Source organism: Physella acuta, unplaced genomic scaffold (assembly GCF_028476545.2).
Source record: "Physella acuta isolate Inbredline_101_S28 unplaced genomic scaffold, ASM2847654v3 ptg000174l, whole genome shotgun sequence".
Taxonomy (NCBI): Eukaryota; Metazoa; Mollusca; class Gastropoda; family Physidae; genus Physella; species Physella acuta.
Window position 1 is genome coordinate 265,025 of NW_026731693.1, and position 24,538 is coordinate 289,562.

At 32.8% G+C, this 24,538-nt stretch overlaps 1 protein-coding gene across 1 annotated transcript; it reads left to right on the forward strand.

Annotated features, from left to right (window-relative positions):
* Nucleotides 1–512: 512 nt before the first annotated feature.
* LOC131936269 (sushi, von Willebrand factor type A, EGF and pentraxin domain-containing protein 1) lies at nucleotides 513–23,250 on the forward strand. The gene is made up of 30 exons (XM_059293181.1): nucleotides 513–517; nucleotides 1,221–1,345; nucleotides 2,303–2,542; nucleotides 3,581–3,769; nucleotides 4,791–5,033; nucleotides 5,318–5,494; nucleotides 5,892–6,068; nucleotides 6,598–6,843; nucleotides 8,016–8,237; nucleotides 8,689–8,886; nucleotides 9,120–9,355; nucleotides 9,698–9,929; nucleotides 10,195–10,356; nucleotides 10,688–10,849; nucleotides 11,324–11,552; nucleotides 12,260–12,405; nucleotides 12,924–13,076; nucleotides 13,605–13,714; nucleotides 14,669–14,798; nucleotides 15,386–15,556; nucleotides 16,949–17,119; nucleotides 17,600–17,773; nucleotides 18,106–18,309; nucleotides 19,305–19,541; nucleotides 20,029–20,094; nucleotides 20,576–20,764; nucleotides 20,925–21,032; nucleotides 21,497–21,649; nucleotides 22,440–22,524; nucleotides 22,818–23,250. The coding sequence occupies exons 1-30, from the start codon at nucleotides 513–515 to the stop codon at nucleotides 22,990–22,992; spliced, it is 5,115 nt and encodes a 1,704-aa protein (XP_059149164.1). The 3' UTR covers nucleotides 22,993–23,250.
* The last annotated feature ends 1,288 nt before the right edge of the window (nucleotides 23,251–24,538 follow it).

The window sequence follows — 24,538 nt, forward strand, 5'->3', positions numbered from 1 at the left end:
CAATACATTTATTTACATTCATTAGACTTCACATTAGTTTATAAATGTTTAATAACAATGAACCAATACAAATAAGACATGACCCGTCTTTCATATTTAACAAAACATCACTGAAACGCGAAATTATTCACTTTGGTTACTGACATTAATTCATATATATATATATATATATATATATATATATATATACATTTATTATAGAGAGTATATTGGCCCCAAGCTACAGCAAGGGATGTGGAGGATGGTATCTTGTAGTAAGCTATAGGACTAACATTTGCAAATTAATGCTTGTATTTGAATTTGGTTTTTCTTAAATAGTACTAAGTTTAAGACATATGAAAAGCTTATGGTGCATTTTGTGAAGTTTTGGTTCACTGTACACTGGTAAACAAAGTGTTGTATCAAGAGTAGAATCATGTTAGGTGATCTCTATTAGACTAATTAGGCCAATTGATACGATATATTGACATTGTATAATTTTTTTATGACCAAGACAGAAATCAACACGCTAAATGTGGTAGTTTGAATTCAAGGTTGACATAATTCTTAAACATTAATTTATCCTTTAATGTTGATTTTTTTTTAAAAAAGGTAAACACCCGATCGAACCTTACGGTACATGGGGCAGGTGAAATAGGGTTCACATGTTTCTATGACCTCGTCATATGAAGAGATAGTATGATCGACATTATTCCAGACCACTTTTACTTTCCCTAAATTTAGTATCTCGCTTGGTGAACACTTGGAAGTCCTACTACTCTATCCCGGGACCCGAACTCGAGACTTTCGGGCTAGCAGTAGCATACTAAACCATCCAACCCTAAAAAGTAAAGTTCCCTTTCGAACCTGACGGTCGATAGGGCAAATGAAATAGAGTTCACTTGTTTCTGTGACCTCGGCATATGAAGGGATAATGTGGTCAGCACTATGCCCAGCCGCCTTTACTTTCCCTAACGTGAGTTAGGTACCCATGAGAGTTGGGTGGACCCAGGGACGGTCTACTAACTTGAACCCGGATTCGAACTCGAGACTTAAGGGCTAGCAGTCCAGCTCATCCATCCCTACTTAGATCTAAACTTTACCCTACAAATAGAACCTTTGCCCCTTTGACTCCGTTAAAAAGTGCATCATCCTTTCATACCCACTTGAATAAGTGCTTAATTGAATCACACACTTGTGTACAGTTTAATTGAATCCCTGCCGTAATCTTTTACTAACAGTGCTCGCCAAACTTCTGGTCCAGCTTCAGGGTCTTTACTCTGGCCCGGCACATACGCCGTTACGTATGAAGCAAAGGACAGGCTGGGTTCTACTTCATTCTGCACCAGTCGCTTTACAATCAGTGGTACGTCATTAAAATACAGAAACACGGGGCATTCGGCTGACAGATAGAAGAGACTGTATAAAGTTCTAAGATTGCAACTTAAAATATATACCGAATTTGAAAAATTAGGGTTCGGGGTCGTCTGTAAATGACGTCACACTCGAAGGGGGAGGGGGGTCCGTATTTTTGTGACGGTGTGTGACAGGGGGAGGGGGTTCAGATGGTGTGACGTCACATTGTTGCATTATTTTAAAAAAAAACTTATTTTAGTTTTTCTTTCGCGTTAAGAAAACTTCTTAAATAAATTGTAATAGAAATTGATTAAAATACTCTATGATGGTATAGTTCAGACAAGATTTTAGAAAAAGATCGATGTTTTAAAAAAAAATTTAACTGCAATTTTGACGGGGGTTGCAGGCTGAGATGTGACGTCATTTTAGGGGGTGTCTGGCCTTTTGTGACGATGTGTGACGGAGGGGAGGTGTAAAAGTCGTCCAAAATAGCGTGAAGTCATTTATGGATGACCCCTCGTCAATAAATGACGTCACACTCGTAGAAACGATGTGTGATTGTGTGTGTGGGGGGGGGGGGGGTTAATATAGTGTACGTTGCAATTTTGCATTTTAAAATAGTAATGCTAGAAACTGATTTTTAGCCGTTATTTCGCGTTTTAGAAAACGGTTTTCATAAATTGTAATAGAAAATTAGTAAAATATTCTTTCAGTCAATATTTTAGAAAAAAAAATAGTCGTTGTTTAAAAAAGTAATTAATTTTGGGGGGGCGGGGGATGGGTTGTAGGCTGATATTTGCCGTCATTTTAAGGTGGGTCTGGCTGTTTGAGACGATGTGTGATGGAGGGGATGAAGCGGGGTAAAAATCATCAAATAAAAGCGTTACGTCATTTATGAGTGACACACCCCCACCCTTCCCCACCCCTCTTTTAAACATTTTTAATTAAATTTTTTTTATCCTTCTAGTTGCCAGGTGTTATTACTTTGACTCCTATGGGATAAGTGTCTACTCTATCCCTAACGGCTATGCAAGATGTTACGGAGGCTCCTACATCCCATTTTGGGACTATTACTACTATTACTACTATTACTACTATAGAACCAATTGCTACTACTACTGCAACACGGGGTATACTCTACAAGGCTCGAGTAATCTCATATGCCAACTCAATGGTAGATGGAATAGCCTCAGACCAGTTTGTGTGAGTAAGTACAGTGTGATCATTGCTTATATTGAATAAGGTAAATAAAAATACAGCCTAAAAAGGAAATATTACGTATACAAATATGGGACAGCGTGGCATAGTGGTAGAGCGCTAAACTATTCACCCGAAAGTCTCGTGTTCAGGTCAGTTTAGACGTCATTGAGTCCACCGAGCTCTGATGAGTACCTAACAGGTTGATGGAAGTAAAAGCGGCTTGGCATAGTGCTGACCACACTATCCCTTCAAACTGCCGAGGTAAGAGAAACAGGTGAACTCTACTTCATTTTCCCCATGAACCGTCAGGTTCGAAAAGGGAACTTTACTGTTATTTTACATATACACATCTGAGAAAGTATATTTATCTCCCAGTAAGTATATCAGGATTACGATTGTTTCTACTATGCCTACTTCGATACCTTCAGAACGTTTGTCCGCAACAAGACGTCACTAAAAAGTCACCTATATCCTAAACAACGTATTTTAAAACCAAAACATTGTCTACAATTGAACTCATACTCCTTCAATTACCATATGCGTGGGAGTCCTTATTTTTTTTTAAATACGATGGTTTAATGCATCATCAAACGTTAACAACTATTAACATTTCTTAAAATATAACAAACACTATGTAAAAGCCCAATAATAAACACAATGTATTACACAGTGAGGTAGGAAAGGTTTTCTGCAATTCTACCGATAATGTGCATAGTGTTTAATGTTAGAGCTTGTCCAAAGAAGCCCCGTCGCTAATGCAGAAAGAGCATGTACGTAAAGTTAAGCCTCTACTCTTTTTGACAGCTCCAATTTAATGCACGCACGTGACCTTGATGATAATGGTTTAAAGGTACCAAAATGCAGATTATTTATCCCAATTTCACCCTCTTCAATAAAATATAAAAGTACAGGTTTCATATACTCTTTGTATAATCTTTTATGAGTGGCGGGGGTTAACTTTTTACCTGGAAAAGATACCAATTTAACATTAAGTGTTTCACTGTTCCTCAAAATGGCCGCCAACTCTAAACTTTATACTATGCAGAGCAATCCCCTCCAGCTCCGATTGTTTGTCCGACTCTAAACGCTCCAGCCAATGGAGTTTGGTCAAGCTACAGCTCGACTGCTGGTTCCAACGCCTTTCTGTACTGTCGAGAGGGCTATACAGTTCTACAAAACAGTATGGTCACTTGTAATGCTAACGGCACATGGACGACTGCGGGATCATGCCGGGGTAAGTAGACTAAATTAACAAAATAAATGTTTATAATTATTTTTCTATTTAGAATGTGGTTTTTTTCTCTTGTCTCCCTTTCCATGGACTTTCCCGTTGTGCCAATGAGTTTCATTCAGGTTTTCAACAGTGCCCCAACCCCTTTACATCCTGAACATGCCACCCCCCCCCCCCCCCTTACAACCCAAACAAGTCCACCATTCATCCACCTGAACGAAATAGAATTTATATTGAAAGTATGTACTTTTACCATTCCTCCCCCGAAAGTTTCAAGTACCCCTCCCCCTTCCCCTCTGGAAAAAAATTCTGAAAGAAACACTGATGAAACATGGAACCGCCACAAAACTTCTTTCCATTTTTGCCGGTCTCCAGGCATCTCTTCTCCCCCGAAGAGTCTACCCTCCCCCCCCCTCCCTTCCCATCCCCCGAACGAAATGGAATATATATAGAAAATATATTTTTAACAGTGTCTCCGCCCGCCCCCCCCCCCTAAAATTGTAAGTGCCCCTTTCCCCCCCCCCCCCCCCCCGAAGAAAAAAGTCTGGAAGGAACACTGCCTATATAGCGTATATAGTATCCAAAACTGCTTCCTTTTCTATTTCTCTTAGTGACTTATCGTAGTGATAGTCTACTGAGTGTTTATATTTTGAGAAAAAAAAGGAGTCTTCAAATCTGATACGAAGTATGACGGTCGTGGACAAAGTGACTTCCCCCAACTAAAAACTTATCATCGTTGCCAAAGACAGGTTTTTAATTTCTCAAAAACTGTTCTTACAAATGAAATCTACTGTCGCTAATTTTTCGGCTTTTTGTCTACAGATCTAGGTCTTCTATTGAAGTGAACAGATCTTTCTTTTTTAATTAACTGAGTTAGTTATGTCCATTTTTTATGTCCACTAGATCTACATGCCTTTTGTCTTGTCGGCCTTTTGTCTTGTCGGCCTTTTGTCTTGTCGGCCTTTTGGATGTCGGCCTTTTGTCCTACACCCTAAACTAACTTTGATCTATAAATAAATTACAGATATAAAAGCACCTGAGCTTAAATGTCCACCAACAATCAATGCTGTATCCAAGCCTAAAAAGCAGCCTGTATCTGTTGAGTGGGGAAGCTGGAATGTCTCCGACAACTCCAATGGAACTGTCAATGTGACCAGCAGTGCTACATCTGGACAACTGTTTCCTGTTGGACAGACCGTAGTTTTTGTACTGGCCACCGACTCCAGCAACAACACAGCCTCTTGTTCTTTCACTGTGAATGTGACTAGTAAGTGGGTTGGGAATAACCCAGATTTTTATTTAGTATTTTGTAATTTTTTTAAAAATTGAATGCATCCCTATAACCCTAACCAAATTTCAGTTTTTTTCTGCCATACCAGTAATTACTATTAAGTATTAATTATATCTCTACAGCAATTTTCGTTGCAGTCTTAAAACAAAAGTAGTGGATTTGTTCTCTAAAAATAAGTTTCATTCAAAATTAAATGCTGAATTATTAATTATTTAGAAAAATTTTATTAATTCAGCAGCATTTTGGTCTTTATTTGCCAGTTGCCACATGTGATACAATCACAGTGCCAGATCAGGCTAGGGTTAACTGTAGCCATGACAACGCTGTCGGATCAGACTGTTCCTTCTCATGCACTGAGGGATATCAGCTGTCTGGTGCTTCTGTTCTCTCCTGTCTTGAAAATAGAAAATGGGAAAACAAGACAATAGAATGTCAAAGTAAATTTGATTATTTTTTCAGATATGTAGAATAAACAATTATACTTCCCGTAAATGTCAATTTATTCTTGTATTTCAATCAAAATAATTATTTTGCATAAAAGAATCAGCTAACCTAATGATAATATTAATATTATTATTAATAAAATTTGTTTTCACACAAATAAAATATCATTTATAACAGGAACATAACATTAATAAGACATATTCTTATTTACAAAATGAAAGTGACTTAAAACTTCATAATCTTTTAATACAAAACATTTTTTTAAATATTCATTTTTATTAAAAATGGTTTAGAAACAATAATTTAAATCAATAAATATTTTCAAATAACATAACAGCAAAATCTACCATCATTAACTTAAGATTTAAAGAATTTTTTTTTATTTTTAAGGAATTGCTTGTAGTGCACCTCCCTCAATTCTTAATGGGGACACTAGTTGTCCAAACAACACATATGCCTATGGAATCATATGTCCATTAACATGCAACAAGGGTTATCAAATTCAGAACAGCACATCTGTTATATGTCGGACAAATTCAACATGGACAGTACCAGGAACTTGTCAAGGTTTTTATAGATTTTGAAATTTTTACTAGTAATTAGTATACATTGCAGATTTTCACATATTTAGAAAATGTTTAATATTTTTTATACCGCAACTAAGCATTAGACATAATTAAAAGTAAAGTATAGATTTCCCTTTCAACACAGCAATCCATTGGGCAGAGTTCATATGTTTCTTGAAATCGACAAATGAAGTGATTGTGTTGTCAGCACTATCCCCATCCTCCTTAGCTTTTCCTAACGTGATGGGTACCTACCCATCAGGGCTGGGTGTATTCAGGGACGTTCTACTGACTTGAACCCAGATTCAAACTTGAGAGACATTTGGGTTAACAATCTAGTGCTCTTCCTCTAATCCACTCCGTCCCATATTAAACATATATATACCTTTTATTACTGTAGAAGTGACATTAGTGACATTTTATCATAACATTCTCCTCAGCAACTAATTACTGTGATATAACTCTAATATGATTCAACTATACTAAAACTTCTTTAAGCTGCATTGTTAAAATACTATATTTTCTTACAGATGTTGACCCTCCAACATTCATAAGTTGCCCAAATGTGACAGTGTATGCAGAGAAACTTGGCTACTCCACATATGTTTCATTCACATCTCAGCTCAAAGCAGTGGACACAACCAACACAACAGTTGTCATCAACACTGTCCCAGCTTCCAGTCAACCATTTAATGTAGGAACAACAAACATCATCGCCACGGCAACAGATCTGGCAGGAAATAAAGCTTACTGTAATTTTACTGTCACTGCTACAGGTAATACCCTACTCCCCACAAATCGGTAAAAGTTAAAACTGTTTTCAAATATTGCGAGTGTATTTCATATTGTGAGTTTTAAATGTTTTCCCTGGCCATGTTAGGGGTCATCCATAAATGACGTCATGGTTTTTTTGGCGATTGTTACCACACCCACTCCCCTCCGTCACACATCGTCATAAAAAGCCAGACCCCACCCTAAATGATGTCACACCTCAGCATACAACCCCACTCAAAATTGCAGTTGAATTTTTCTTAAAAAATCGATATTTTTCCAAAATCTTGTCTGAACTCTGTCAACATAGAGTACATTGATCAATTCCTATTACAATTTATCAAACCGTTTTCTAAAGCGCGAAATAACTACTGAAACTCGTTTTCTAACATTGCTTTTTTATAATGAAAAAGTGTGATATCGCACCATCTGACCCCCCCCCCCCATCACACACCATCACAAAATTATGGACTCCCCCCTTCAAGTGTGACATCATTTATGGATGACCCCTTAGGTATTTGTGTATTAGGCCTTCAGAAATAACTACCAAGTATCTTTATTGACACAAATAAAACATTTATATCTAGGTTAAATAGTCAATTGTAATTATTAAATTATACTAAAATATTATTAAAAGCTATGGCCAGTTAAAAATCGGTAACGTTGTAAGTATGTTGTTATAACCCAAGAAGCAAAAAAAATCTAACAATTATATGAGCAATTACGCCACAGTATATATTAGGGGGTAGGCATATGCGGGACAGCGTGGCCTAGCGATAGAGTGCTAGACTGCTAACCCAAAAATCTTGAGCTTAAATCTGGGTTCAGATCAGTAGATTGACCCTGAGTCTACCCAGCTCTGATGGGTACCTAACTTACATTAGGGAAACAAATGGTATGCTGATGTCATTGAAACAGATGAGCTCTACTTCATCTGCCTTATTTTTCTTGGGCATAATTGGGAAAGATGATATAATTGGTAAATTATTAGTTGTGGACCTTTTATAAATTCAGCAGTTTTGGAACTTTTAGGTAATTTTAAAAGTTTCATAATATCTCAACAAATTTTTTTAATTTCTCAAAATATTTATGTCCTTAAAACTATTTGCAGTTTCATATGAGAAAAACAAAACATGGTTTTAAAAATTGTTTTAAATAATTCTTTTTTTTTTCAAAGCTATCCAATGCCCTAACCCAGCATACAGCAGCCTTGTTGAAAATGGGACAAACGTCATGGTCTTCAACTGCTCACAAGGGTACGTGTATGGAGCTACATGCAATGTGAGCTGCAGCAACAATATTGCTATAGTAGGAAGCTCTGTGATAACTTGTGAAAAAAATGACACATCACCTGGGACAGGATATTGGAACTACGGAAATGCTAAACCTGTGTGTGATGGTATGTTTTAAAAAAAATTGTTTTTAAATGAATAAATCTCAGGATTTGTTCAATTGGGGTATATATACCAATTAATTTACATTTTAAAAGCTGAGAATCTAATTATGTTGGATTTTATTGTTCAGCTTTACAAAAATTATTCTAAAGCTTTACTAATCTGCTAAAATTTAATAGTCAAATAATCAAACAATTTATTACTTTAATTTAAAATAAGAATGGCTTAGCTGTATGTGAATTAATAAATGCAGCCATAGACCTGACTTTGAAGAATTGCCCAAAACCAAGTAGGCCTATGATAAAGAAATGTAGTTTTACTCCACAAGAGGTCCACAAGAATGAAAATTAAAAAAATAATTAATGTAGGCCTGTAGTATAGGTCTACATATTGGTTATGAGGCATGTAAAAGGTAATCTTAATTTAGAATAAAATATTATTTTGTTGTTGCTTCAGCCAAGTTCTGCAGCAAGCAACAGGCCCCGACCTTTGGATCAGTGGCGTGTGATGTCATCAACCAACAGGAAGTGTGCACTGTGACATGTAAACAGAACTACACATTGACAGCAGGAGCACCTCAGAATGGTGTTTATGTCTGCTGGAGGCAAACTGGAGAGTGGCTTCCTAGTGTTATTTTAAAAGGCACATGCATTGGTAAACCAACTTTTTGTGCTAAAAAAATTATTCATAAAAATAATAACACACCATGCCAAAATGTGGAAAACATTCAAGTTAGCATTCGCTCTTTGATTCCTGTCAGCTGCTTGATTTTTACTCCCAAATACATCTACTGAAAAAGATATGTATTTTAAATTGATATAAAATTAATGTTAAGAAAACATTTTTGCAGTTTTTTCTTTAAATCACAAAAATGATTGCTTCTACAGCTGCATTGGATCCAACAGTAGAGATGACACCAAACATCCAATATTACTCTGGCAACTGTTCAACTTCCACTGAAGAAATCAAAAATAAGTTTTTTACCCTCATCCAGACAACCAATTTATTTAAAGATATTTGCAAAACTTTTAATTGCAATGTAGATGAAGTCACTGTTACGTGCGGCTCTCGAGGGAAAAGATCTGTAAAGCGAGACACCAGCACTGCCACACACATAACTAGGGCAAGTCATTTAATTGCTTATTAAAACTGCTGTATGTTTAGTTATTCAATTTTAAATTAGAAACTAACACTTTTTTAGTATTGCATTCTTTATAGATAACCGTTCTTTCATATTTAAAAAAAAAATTATCAAAAGATAATCCTACAAAATGTTTGTATTGAAGTATGTAGGATCCTCAGAAATTGATGCATTTGACTAATAATTTTCTTTTAAATCATTACAGAGATTGTCTTTGTAATTCAAAACCTTGCATTATTGTGTAGAATCTTGTATTATTCATGCTTATAACCTTAATAAATAAAACAATTGATACTATATGTGTTTTATTTTTTTTAAAAACAGGTTAGCTTCCACCTTCAAGTATCATATTCAAATCAAGGCAGCGCAACACAAAATCTGCAATACTATGACAACCTTATTTTTGACATAAACTCTGCACTTGATGAAAAAACAGCCAATGGAGAGTTCAATATTCCTGAAGCAGGAGAAACTAATCCCTACTCTTATGGCTTTGGCGATTTGGTTTTTGGATGCCCTAATAACACCATATTTGTTTACCAAACTGCACTTTGTGGTTAGTAAATACATCTACGATTTTAGAACCTTTTCTCTTTTGTCAAACAGCCCTGCATGTTTTTTAAGCTTTTAAGTTGTTTTTTTTTTTAAATTGTCAGTAGAACTATCTATTAAAACAATTTTCTTGTTAAATAGAAGTTTGCTGACACTGCAGCAACAATTTGTTACTAGTTTTTTAAGAAAAAAAAATTTTTATTAACTTTTTTTTAGTTTCAAAAACAAACCTAAACAATCACTGTAAAATTTGAAAAATTTGATCATAGCTGGGTGTGGTCAAGGAATGATTTACAACAAAACTACCAAAGGTTGTTCTGCGTGTCCACTTGGTACCTACCAACCTTACGACATTGCTTCAGAATGCATGAGTTGTCTTCAGGGCTCCACAACAAATAAAGTAAATGCAACATCTGTTACAGATTGTTTAGGTAAGTTTGATTAATGATTCGAGAAAGGAATTTAATCACCTGTATCAATTTTATACCCACTGACAAGCAAATCCTAATAGAAAGGCAGGCTGAAATTAGAGTCATCGGCAAAAATGGCGCATCACAAGTTAACACATAATACTTAATTATGTTGGAGGAAATACCTTCCAACTTTACAATTAAGAACGAAGAAACATATATATATATATATATATATATATATGCATACACATTTAGTTAAATATGTAAATGTTCACAAATATATACATCTATATACTATTGCATCTACATTTTAAAAATACTGTCAAATAATACTATGTGACATCTCCAGATGTGTGTGCTGAAGGCACCTACTCTCCCTCTGGCATTAAACCTTGTGAGCCTTGTGGAAGAGGCACTTACCAACCCAATAAAGGAGGCAAGGGATGTGTGACATGCCCTTATGGCATGTCCACAGTTGGCACTGCGTCTTCTGCTAAAGCTGATTGTAAATGTGAGAACCTATTCTGAATTTTTAAAGCATTTTTTATATTTTCTGTTTGCTCATTTGAGAATGGCTTAAGATTTTTAAAGTTTATTTCAATCTTGATGCTATTCTAAATTATAGTAATTTTTTTAAACTCTGATTTTATAATAAAAAATCATGTGTTGAAATAAATTTAAGTAACATATTAGTATAGTTATCATTTTTACAAGTTTAGGACTAAAAATAAAAGTGATGTAATATTAAGACCTTACTGGTAGATAAACATAAATCACAAACCCATTTTAAATGCTTCAAGCACTAGTATCAGCTATATTAGGATCAAGTAGCATTTAAATATTTAAATAGAGAGCTGAAAATAGAAACAGTAAAAAATGTTTTTAACAGCTAATCATTATTAAATTGCAAAATTAATCATTTTTTTTAACTATGAAAAATATTTTCTCTAACATAACAATTTGAAATTTTTTTTTATTATCACAGTTTACAATGTCTTGTTGAACAATGAGACCTTTGAGGTAGAGATGAACAAAACAAGTGGAACTCTGAGTAATTTTACAATGGTTTTTTGGGTCAACATACCAGAAAATCTAATGGCCAACTACTCATCAACCTTTAAACTAGCAGAAAACACAGAGGGAGCTGTGATTGGCTGTAAGGATTTTCACCTCTCAATTTCATCTGAGGATCTTCCGCTAAGAAGAGTCAGAAAGTATGTTTCTAAAATTCTAAGTTTTTTTGAAGATGTAGAAAATAAGTATCTACAATTTTTTAATGCGTTAGAAAATATAACAAACGTTTTCTACAGTAATATTCAATGAAAATAATGTATATAAAAATATGTAAATATATGTATAAAAAAATTTTAATTACTATCGAAGGCCTTTTTTTATCTAAACATCATTTGAGTCCTTAGATCAGAACATAATTTGCTGTATATTTGTTTCAATGATGGAATTGAAAATTTATTTTTGTAAACTAAAAAAAAAGTCTATTTGATAATTAATATTAACGAGCTGACCCACCATGTAGTATACGCCGCCATCTAGTTGTTTTATTTTGTGCTTATCAGCAATTCATAATTTGTGAATTCAACACTACCCCCCCCCCCCCCTCCCCTCCCACCCAATGAAAGCAGCCGTTTACAAAGAAAAGATCAATCAGATGTTGTTACCTCCCCTTTGTTTCAAATCGTTTAAAACTAAATTATCTGCCCCTAATAGGCGTCACTAACCCGGCTCTACTATTGTAAACATTCGGGGTGAACCACATCTCACCTGACAAGTGGGGATGAGGGTGGTGGCTAAGCTGTGTGGTGTTTTCTATGGTCTCCATGAAGAGAATTATATATATGGATAATATATGACTATTAAATTTTTCTAAATTTTTTAAATTGTGTGGCATAAAACATATATACAGATCATGGTTTCACCTGGCTGTCACCCACTCTTTCAACAAAACAAACCTGTACGTTGATGGTGTGTTGGCAGATGAGAAGACTTCATGGGGTCTTTATAATTGCTCAGACTTCAAACTTCAGTTCACACATTCAACAAAAATTCCTGGTTTGTAAAATAATTTTAGTTGCTTTTTTATAAACTCAAAAGACACAAATGCATTCATAATATGACATGCTCAGAAATGTGTATTTCCATTGCCACTTGTTGTAATAGGTAAAACAGCCATTTGTAGAGATCTAGGTGGACAATTTATGAGAAACTTCTGGATTCCAAAATAAACTTGTGGAAATTTCCCACATGAATAAATCGGAACAAATTGAACATTTTAGAATGTGTTTGCCTTTTACCTCCATTTAGGAATACACATATTTACACATATATATGTACTAGTAGATATATATATAGGAAGCATAGCTACCTCCTTATAGTCTCTTGTATGCAGTGTTTCTTCCAGACTTTATTCTCCGGAGGGGGGCACTTGAAATTTTCGGGGGGGGGGGGGGGGGGGGGGGGGCAATGGCCCCCCCCAAAGAGATGCCTGGAAGAAACTCTGCTTATATGCTTTATAAATAAATGTGATAGCAATGGTTGTATGAGAATGTTTTACTATGTAATTTTTTCAGAGCTGACTATCAGCGGGATGCAGCTATCCAGAACTGTTTTGACTCAGACCTCCATCTCCTCATTGGTCAGTTCTTGTGGGCAAGTTTTGGATGGGAATATATTGATTTCTCCTGAGACAATGGCACCACTGTTAACCCCCACCTCATGTGATGGTATACTGTTATAATTTATTTTCCTAGTTTTTGGTACTTTGCTTGTTTTCCCAGTAGCTTTTTGGCAACCAACAAGTTTCCCTGGCAACTCAAATGCCGAGCTTGTTTGTCCAAATGCTATCACTGGTAGCCCATCTTGTGTCGTAGACAATAAGAATAAGTTTTAAGAAATGTTTAGGCCTACAAGAAATAATTATTTTATACTTTTAAAAACTGACACACTCAACAAGTATCATTACATGTGTGTATTTTATCAAGAAATATCTTATAACTTTTTAAAATGTAAACATCAGCTGGATATTTTTGGAAAATTATTTGTGAAAATTATGCTATATATTAAATGACATTTATTTTATTAAACTTATTGAAAGTCATTACTCAAAGTTAAATATACGTGTGAAAAATGCCTCGAATCAAGTGCTGTTTTAAATTAAATTTGTTTATTGAAAAGCATTAAACCAAGTAAAATATGAAGATGCCGCAACAAGTATTTGAGACCTTATTGAGATTTTACAAAACACTTTTCAGACACCAATGCTTGTCTTTCAAAACCTTGCGGTGACCATGGTGTATGTATTGACCTAACTGTGGGGTACAAGTGCCAGTGTGATGAGTTGTGGACAGGGAGTAACTGTCAGGTAACTTCAATATCATTGTAAGCTTGAACTAGTACCTGTATCTTAATCATCTAGTCATCATCATCCCTGTGGACCCCTTGTGAGGCATAGGGACGTAACCACACCTCTCATTAGTATTCGGTTCTGGGCAATACCTCCAAGTTGTGCCCACAACATTTCAGCTGATTCTGCTTCACCGACAGCTGACCTTTTCCACTGTTGTTTTAGCCTACCTACTTTCCTACCTACTAGTGATGTTGCTAGCTGGTTTATGCAAGGTTTGTCCAATCCATTCCTGTTTGCACTTTTAATCACCTTATGGACTCATTAAACTAGGTTATGTAGTTTCTTTATTTTTTGAAGAAAACATTCCATTGTTAAAGTTAATGCTTCCACTTACAACTTTTGTTCTGTATTTTTTTTAAACTCAATGACCTGTTAAATTGATTAGTTAAGCATTTTCTGTTTATTAAATATGGCCGGTGTGTACCATTACTACAAATTTACTCATTTATATGCATAATAACAATATTTATATCAATAGGAATTTAAAGAAATAAAATGGTCTTATCATAATTACTTATACATTAAATTTAAATGAATTGTCTCTAGAAAGTGAATAAAATCTTCTGTTTGAAGTCATACTTTCTTAACCCCATTCACTCACTCCACTTATCACACATCACTGAAGTCCACCCCTTCAGGAGCGTGACATTAGTTATGAACAATCCCTAATTTACTTCGATTCTGTTAGGTCTGTTAGACTTTAATTCAAGCCTATGTTTTACAGCAACATTTTTAAAAGTATTTTTGCTCTTGGGTTAACTTTATCAATTTATTCTTCATAGTTAAATAGTTAAAGTTATTTATTATATTAAACACTGTAAATAACACTTCAACCTTAGCTTGCAATCTGATTGTGCTCAGGCACACAATTATAGTATTTAATACACATTTTGTTTATTTATTGATTAGGTTGCACCAGATTTCTGTGTAGGCAATCAATGTCGTAATACAACAGAGTGTCTTAGCCAAGTTGTAAATAACAGCTACACCTGCAACTGTCAGGATGGATACACAGGACAGTTTTGTACAGTAAAAATTGGTACTTTTCTTTTGCCGTTTTTTTTAACTATTCGGAGAGATTTTTAAAATAAAATGTTAAAAATAAATGTCGTACATGCATATTTAAAAAGAGAGGTTTCAAAATAAGTTTAAAATTCAAAGTATTTAACGATAACAGTTGGTTAAAAATTGACTTGGATGTAAAGTCCTTAGCTGGCCTATATCATTATAATAATAAACTAAGAATAATAATCTTTAACTAATATAGGACTACCTATTTGGTTATTTTTATGTCAAAATATTTTAAATGCTTAGTTATATAAGTTCTTTAACTTTAAACTAGTAACTGCCATGAATAATTTTGGCAAATGATGAAGCAAGTTTTAGAAGTAGAAAACAAAAATAAATTAATGTATGAAATTATTCAGAAGCAACTATTTTTAGATTAGGATGAAAAATATCATCTATGGTTTTAAATCCTCATCCCACATAAATACCATAGTATGCTGGATGTTTGTTTTATTTACATCCAAGACGCAGCACTAAAACTTTTATCTTAATTTTTTTAAATTAAATAAGCCAAACTATTTCTACAAAGGTTTTACTTCTATTTTTCTAATATGCCAGTTAATGGTGCATGGAGCAGCTGGGGAGAATGGAGCATATGCCCAGTTACATGTGGTGGGGCTAATGTTACAAGATTCAGGACTTGTACGAATCCACCACCCAATCTGTATGGTCTTCCTTGTAGTGATGTAGCTTCAGAAACAAAGGCTTGTAATGATGTCCACTGTCCAAGTAAGATTAAATCTATACCCTGAATAGTAGTATATAGAATTTTTTTGTCCACACAAAAATAGAATCTTTTGATCTTACTAAATGTTGAAAACAATAATACTTCAACAAATACACTGAGATATAGATTACATAACTGTATGCTTAATCATATTTTATTTTAGTCACTGTTAAATTTGGGGAATGTAATTATAAACATTATTTTTTTTAATTTTGTCAGTTGTAGCATAAGTGAATGTAATATTAAACATAAAATAAGTTAATTTTTTAGTCATTGGCAACTTTAGTAAATAGTAAACATAATCTAAAGCATAGTTCAAAATGCTTTAGTCATGCTAAGTTTAGTGAATGCTATCTTAAGCATAATTTTCAAACCTTAGTCAATTGCAGCTTTAATGAATGAAATCTCATGCATAATTTAAAACCTTTAAGTCACTCTTAGTAAAATAAATGCTGTTGTCAATAATAACTTTAGTTAATGATTTTAAGCATAATTCATAAATATTAAATGTTAAAGTTAATGGAAACTTTATGGAATGTAATCTGAACCATAATTTATAAATCTCTTAGCTTTTAGTCAACGGCAACTTTAAGGAATGTAATTTTAAGCATAATTTTAAAATGTTTAGTTAATGTCAACTTTAAGGAATGTAATTTTAAGCAAAATTTAAATGTTTTAGTCAATGGCAACTTTAGTGAATGTAATTTTAAGCAAAATTTAAATGTTTTAGTTAATGGCAACTTTAGTGAATGTAATTTTAAGCATAATTTTAAAATGTTTTAGTCAATGGCAACTTTAGTGAATGTAATTTTAAGCATAATTTTAAAATGTTTTAGTCAATGGCAACTTTAGTGAATGTAATTTTAATCTAAATTTAAATGTTTTAGTTAATGGCAACTTTAGTGAATGTAATTTTGAGCATAATTTTAAAATGTTTTAGTCAATGGCAACTTTAGTGAATGTAGTTTTAAGCAAAACTTAAATGTTTTAGTCAATGGCAACTTTAGTGAATGTAATTTTGAGCATAATTTTAAAATGTTTTAGTCAATGGCAACTTTAGTGAATGTAATTTTGAGCATAATTTTAAAATGTTTTAGTCAATGGCAACTTTAGTGAATGTAATTTCGAGCATAATTTTAAAATGTTTTAGTCAATGGCAACTTTAGTGAATGTAATTTTGAGCATAATTTTAAAATGTTTTAGTCAATGGCAACTTTAGTGAATGTAGTTTTAAGCAAAACTTAAATGTTTTAGTCAATGGCAACTTTAGTGAATGTAATTTTAAGCATAATTTTAAAATGTTTTAGTCAATGGCAACTTTAGTGAATGTAATTTTAAGCAAAATTTAAATGTTTTAGTCAATGGCAACTTTAATCTAAATTTAAATGTTTTAGTTAATGGCAACTTTAGTGAATGGAGTGAGTGGAGTTGTAATGTCCAGTGTGGCGAAGGCAGAGCCACCAGAAAGCGCAACTGCACCAATCCGGCACCAATGTACGGGGGACTTGATTGTTTAGGCGAGACGGAACAAACCTCCACCTGTAAAAACATCACATGCTGTCCCAGTAAATACAACTTTCCTTACCTCATCAATTATTACTGATGTCTTGTTAAAAACTTGTATCTTTAAATAATGAAAAATAGTGTTTACTGTCTATTTGACCCAGAACTAAGTTCTAAATAGTAAATATAAGAATTATAATTTGAATAAAGCTCTACCTGTAAAAACATAACACACTGCCCTAGAAAATACAACTTTCCTTCATAATTTGTCTCAATTATTACTGATGTCTTGTTATAATGTATCTTTAAAAATGAAAAATAGCTTTTAATGTCTATTTAAGCCAGAACTAAGTTCTAAATAGTAAATACTAGAGCTATAATTTTAATAAACTTCAAAATATATTAGTAAATTATTAAATTTTACAATTGGTAAAACATTTTTTCTATTTGCAATTAATAACAATGAATCTAGTTTAATTCTTTTTGTAACAATAAATCATGTAAAAAATCTCTCACTTGCTTATGTTTTATGACAAACACAGCTGATGGTGGGTTTGGCCCTTGGTCAGAATGGTCAAATTGTACAAAATCTTGTGGAACAGGGATATCCACGAGAACTAGAAATTGTGACACCCCAGCACCTCAGTGTGGGGGTAAGAACTGTACTGAAGCAGGGTTTACTGAGAGTACTACATGTAATAACAACACATGTCCCAGTAAGTAAAAAGCAATCAGTTTAACTAAAGTAATTTTCTTTATCCTTTCCACTACTGCATTCCATACTATTATTAATATGTAAACTTGATTTTTCTTGGTATATGAAAGTTACAATTACTAATAATTGAAATTCACTCAGGTGTACATGTCAAATGTACTTTAGAAATATATGTTAGCTAGCTAGCCTACAGAAAATGTATCCATTATTTATTAACTTACATATTTAATCTTTAAATTTTATTTTTTAAGCATTAAAAATCTGTTAGTAAACTGAAATTTGTAAGCAAGTTTACATAGTTTACTAAAAAAAAAATATTTTTACTTTTTCCAGGTTGTCCAAAACTGACAAGACCATCAAATGTACAAGACATCATCTGTACAACCAATGCAACAAACAGCATGAAGGAATGTTACATTGTTTGTTATCCAGGTTATATGGCAGAAATTTATAATTACAGCTGTGGGCCTTTATCAGGCTATAACTGGACACAGGTAACACAGACGAATCCAAAGGGAATTATTCCAGATTGCACAGGTAAAAATGTACTTTTTTCTTTTTTTTTTATTACAATCAATAAAAATCAACAGTTCTAATTAAAAACTGAAAAATATTGTGTAAAAACATAAAAAGAAATAGCAGTTAACTAAAACGCTTTTTAAATTAAGAAGTTAATTAGGTTAAAATACCCTTTAATTTCAATATACAAAATATATTTCTGAATAGGTATATTGTTTTTCATTTTCGGCTGGACAAATTAAAACAAACAAAACAAAATATATTATCAAAATGAACTCAAAATATACAGGAAAAAAAAATTCAACAAAAAATGTAGGCTATCTACATTACTAAGTTATTTAATTTAAGTATGCTCTGTTTAATTTCTTTGGAAATAAAATAATTGCCCAATAGCAAAGACATTATGTACTTTGAGTACGATGAACAATTGTTCAGATTTTGAAACCACCCACTTCTATATAATAGAATATAACAAATTATGTAAATATTCTTTTTATTTTTCATTATTTTTAACTTCTACATTAAATGAAATTATATGTTTATTTTTATTTCCACATATTATTATTACTGAAGATAATTATGCGTAGTAGAAGGTTAACCTTGATATTGTTTTTAAAAAAACATGCACTGAATATGTTTACTATGTACGATAGCATTGCCAACTGATGTCAAATTCTACAATAGGAGATTTCCATACAGAAGTTACTCAAAATTTCATCAGTTTCTTAGAATTGTAACTGTGTGGTCAACAGCTACCCAGCTGCCTTTATTTTCCTTGATTCAACTCAGGTGCACATCAGAACTGGTTTGCCGGGAACATATTTTTACCAAGCCTGGGAACTTGACTCAAAACTTTTTTGAAAACCATCGCACCCTCTACCACTCTACCCCATTGATGTTATTAACACTAATTAAAAAACTAATCAAAAACTAATTATAAACTAATCAAACACTAATTAAAAAACGAATCAAAAACTAATTATTTTTAAAAAATCCAATGTCTGTTTCCCCAGCTGCTGTGTCAGTGACCAACAGAACAATGGAACAGACGGCTACAATAGGTGTACCTACAATCACTAAAAGAAGTGTCGACCAGACTGCTGATATTCAAACATCGGGTGTGACTGTAGATGCTGAGGTCGCCAAAAACCTGGTGTCCCAGAACATTCAAAGGACAATTAGTGTCTGGTGCACCAGTTGCAACTACACAGTGACTTCTGCATACAATACTAACATGAAACGAGATACAGGTTAATTTATTTGTCTACATATTTATATATATATATATATATATATATATATATATATATATATATATATATATATATATATATATATATATATATAATACATATATATAATACATATATATATATATAATACATATATATATATATAATACATATATATATATATTTATTTATATATAAATTGTGTATCTATATATGTGATACATTATATATATTTTTATATATTATATATATATATATATATATATATATATATATATATATATATATATATATATATATATATATATATATATATATATATATATATATATATATATATATATATATAATCAAACAGTACCTACACTGATGTACTATTTCAATATCTCAAACAGTAGAAACAACTTTTATTTACAGGTACTTTAGTAATTAGTTACACAATGAGTGTCCTACACTGATGTATTATTTCAATATCTCAAACAGTAGAAACAACTTTTATTTACAGGTACTTTAGTAATTAGTTACACAATGAGTGTAACATCTCCTCAATTAGATTCAAGAACTGCCACAGGTAAGCCACTTCATTAAATTTCTTATTACATTTATTAAGTATTGATAGTTATAGACCAAAGGATCTTAATTTTCATCCTATTCTTTCCATATTTAGAAAATAAAGGCTATTGCAACCCATGATGTTAAAAACACAAAATAATTGCACAACAATAAAAACACAACAATTGCATATAGGCCTATATATATATTTATATATATATATATATATATATATATATATATATATATATATATATATATATATATATATATATTATGCCATCTATAAAGGTACAAGCTGGATAGTTGGTGTCAGTCAACAGCAAAATCATTTTCAAAGCCTTAACATTTGACAACAGCTATTATATATTGTTAAATGATTATTTAAATCTTTTACCAATTTACAATGTATTAAGAATTAAAATTGTATCTAATTTAAAAGATGTATTTTGCACTATTAAACACTTTTTAATAGTTTGAAATATCTTAACATTTTAAAGACGGAGAAGTAGACATGATTCGTCAAAAACTTCTTGAGTTTGAACAAGTCGCCCAACTACTCTTCAACAACTCTGGTGACATCTTCACCTTTGAAGTAAATGGTGTTGTGTACAAAGGAATAGTTAATGATGATGTTAAAATTTCACAGAAGTGCCCGGTTGGCACAACCTTACTCCGCGCAGTGTGTGGTGAGTCCTGATTCTTTTTTCTAATTTATATCTCACTTAAACAAAAAGAAACTGTATTGAAAGCTGCATTGGTTTTCAAAGAATTTTTTTAAAATATTACAGAAATTCTCTTAAATGCCTGTAATTTTTATAAATGAGAAAACATTTTTTTTTCTTATAGCATACTGTACTTCCGGAACTTACTGGAAAAATGGCCTCTGCTTGCTATGTCCTACTGGAACTTATCAGGAGAAGTTTGGAATGACCTCTTGTGACCCTTGTCCAGCAGGTAAGTTTAAGTGTGGTTTACTCTTTACCTAATGGTTCACATAGCCCCCCCCCCCCCCTCACCTGCAGAATTCCACTCTCCTCAAATTTTAAAGCCCTTTTTTGTTTTCCAATATTTACTGAGGTTGGTCATCAGTGAGTATAGTATAAACAACCATTTGTATTACGATATATTAAAGGTTGTTTTTTTTAACTGCAAAACAACAGCAAACATTCTCCTCTGACACTTTTTTTTAAAAAGTGTGTCAAAACAATTTATGAACCCTCACCTAGTCACAAAAGTTTTCCCTGCACCAAATCCTTTTAAAGAGTGACATCATTTATGGATGACATAATGTAATTTACATGAATAATTAAGTCACTGATTTAATTTTACAAAAGTTAATAATTAAACAAATTTAAGACTCAGGATGCTAAAAATATTTATAAAATGTCTGCAAATAGAGTGATGCTTTTTTCTAATAGGCACGTCTACAGCTGGATTAGGTGCTCCATCAATCAATGAATGTGTAGAGGACCCATCCATCTACTATGACTGTAACATGGGCTATTGGTCTGATGATGAAAATGGGCCATGCAAACATAAACATAACGAGGAGGAAAGCCATAGAAAATTGGGTAAGCTTGGATGAAATACTATAAAATATAGTCTAGGCTATACCGTGTGTAACTGAATTTAGTTCTCTGCAGTATTCATTTTAATATAAGAGTAAAAATTTGGGTTATTATCTAGACTAGGGTTATAATCAGGATATGAGTCAGGATTAAAGTTCCCTATTCGGACCTAACAATGCATAGAGTAGATTAAGTAGAATTCTTATTTTTCTTGACCTCAGCATATGAAAGGATGGGGATCAGCACTATAACTGACCAGCAATGTTCTCTCTAAGGGGGAAAAGCTAGTGTGCATCATGTATTTTCTGTGTGTGCTGTTCTAGAAGTCTTATACAAGGATATATTTATTTTACAAAAGCACTGCGAGGCAGCTCAAAACTACTGCGCGTCTGCGCAACCGTGCAGCTTAGAGGAAACATTGCTGACCACCCCTGTTTTCCCTAACATCAGAGTTTGGTGGACACAGGGATGTCATGCAGATCTGAACTCAAGACTTTTGGGTTAGCAGTCAAGCACTTAACACCTGACCATGCCATGGTTAAATCTTGTGTCAGAGTTCATTCTGATACCAGCAAAAATAGCTTGAAAGAGCTTTTACATAAACTTGGTAAACATTAACTATTAATGAAGGACCAAAATTCAATAACATGAAAAATACTTTTTTAAAGTATATGAACATAAATGTTTTGTTACCATAAAAATGGTAATCATTAATGGACATAATTTTTTTTAAAAGATGAAAAAACTGTTTCATTTCTATATTACTAGTTCATTATTAATTTATAAATCCTAGGAAAAATTGTTGGTGGCACTATCGGAGCAGCAGCATGTTTGGGACTTCTGATACTTGCAATATATTTCAGAAAAGCCATTTTGAGGTAAGGTCTAGCTAGTAAACCATTCAATAATATTTAGACAATTATTAGCTTTGATATAGTAAAAAAGTAAAGTTAAGCTCCTCTTTAAAAGCTCAAGATCCATAGAGCAGATGAGGTAGAGCATGTATTTTAATATCAGTATATGAAGGGATTGGTGTGGTCAGCACTATGTCCAGCTCACTGCCTTTACTTTCCCCAATGTGCGTCAAGTATCCATCAGTGCTGGGTGGACAAATATATTTTTTAGAAGCTGAAAGTGCTTTATTATATATAATACTATGTACTTTTTTCAGCCGATTTCAACACCCGATAATGCCCAGTGCCCCACCTCCATATACGTTTATTGACCGGCACCCTGCTCAAACTACCATGGACAAAAAGGCTCCCACTGATTTACCACTTGAGGAGCTTCCTCGACCTGCAACAGCTTCCTCCATAGTAATTACTGCTGCCTCCTCAGAAAGTTAATACGTAATCAGGATAAGGTACATTTTGTCTTTAATGGATATAATAAAGTGCCCTTAATATTTAATACTTCCAATATTATTTTTAAAATTTTTATCTTAGCTGTGATGTATTCCAAATTTGGACTGTTCAAAAATTTTAATATCAAGTATTGTATTAGCGTTTGTTTATAATATTTTAAGAAAACTTTTTAAATAATAATTGAAGAAAATTACTAAGATAAATCATACACTTACATATATCACAATGTAGACTAATAAACTTTGCTAAGTAAAATGTTAACTTCTATAAGTTTAGTAAATTTTACTTGTAGTTTTTCTGTAAAAAAAATTACATTTAAGTAGTAATATTTTGCATAATAAATTTAACGAGCCGACCCGCGTCGAATCATGCGCCGCTATTTAGTTGTTTTATTTTCTACTTTTCAGTAATTCATAATTTGAATGCTGCCACTGAAAATATTTGCTTTAAAATACTAAAACCCTCCTTTCCCCCAACCCCCCCCCCCCCTTCCCCCCCTTCCCCCCCCCCCTGTGAAAGCAGCCTCCTCTTAGTTACCTTGCCTATGTTTAAAATGGTTTCAAAGTATATGCCCCTAATAGCCGTCACTAAACCCGGCTCTACGATTGTAAACATTTAGCGTGAACCACAGCTCAACAGACCATGTAGGGGTGGGGGTGGTAACGATATGCCTAGAGAGGAAGAGAGGGGCTGCTAGGAGGCGCGCTTACAGCTTGGTGTTTTCTATCGTCTCCAAGAAGAGAATTATGTATATAGATATTTTATTTTTTATATAATTCATTTTCACTGTAGTGGTAATTTTTTGAGCAAAATTGATCTAGATGTTAAAAAATAACTAAATATTGGGAAAATAGGTGTTTTATGATAGATTTCTCTATATTCATGTAATGTTTTATTTTAAAAAATCAAAATCTTTGTTTGGTTAAAATACCATGAAATATATTTAATATTGAAAATTATTTATTTTTATTAATACGAAATGTATAATGTATACCATTTTGATTTAAAGTTTCAGCAATCTTTGACTTTTAATAGCATTTAGGAAAAGAATTTTTAAAATGTTCATATTGTACGCTCAGTTTTGTTAGTGCTCATTTTTTTATGTTGTTAGTTTGATCCTTTCACAATGTTATCAAATTTAAAATTATTCTGAATTGTTTTTGTTGATTTATCTTGTTATAATAATCTCTAACTGAAACCTATATTAAAGCTTTAAATGAATAATGCATGTGTTATCCTTTACCCTAATTAAGAAGTCTAAAAGTTGTTTTTCTGTTTCAAGTACCTAATTCCAACACAGCTTTATCACAATATGAAAAAAAATTTTGTTTTGAAAGAGGAAATAAAAAGTAGTTTAACTAGGAAAACTATTTTTGTAAAGGGGAATAACCAAAAGTTTTTCTTGATGTTCTGGATTCAGTAAAGTCAATACAACCTTACTGTTAAAGCTGGGGACTATGTAACCCGCAGTTATGCAGTGGGAAGGTTGAACTACTTGATCCAATACCTTATGCAAATACCACTACCA

Coding starts and splice junctions, on each gene's coding strand:
- LOC131936269 (XM_059293181.1), top strand. Junction 10,357..10,687: donor ATCTGTTACAGATTGTTTAG/GTAAGTTTGATT, acceptor TGACATCTCCAG/ATGTGTGTGCTGAAGGCACC. Junction 19,542..20,028: donor TAACATGAAACGAGATACAG/GTTAATTTATTT, acceptor TTTTATTTACAG/GTACTTTAGTAATTAGTTAC.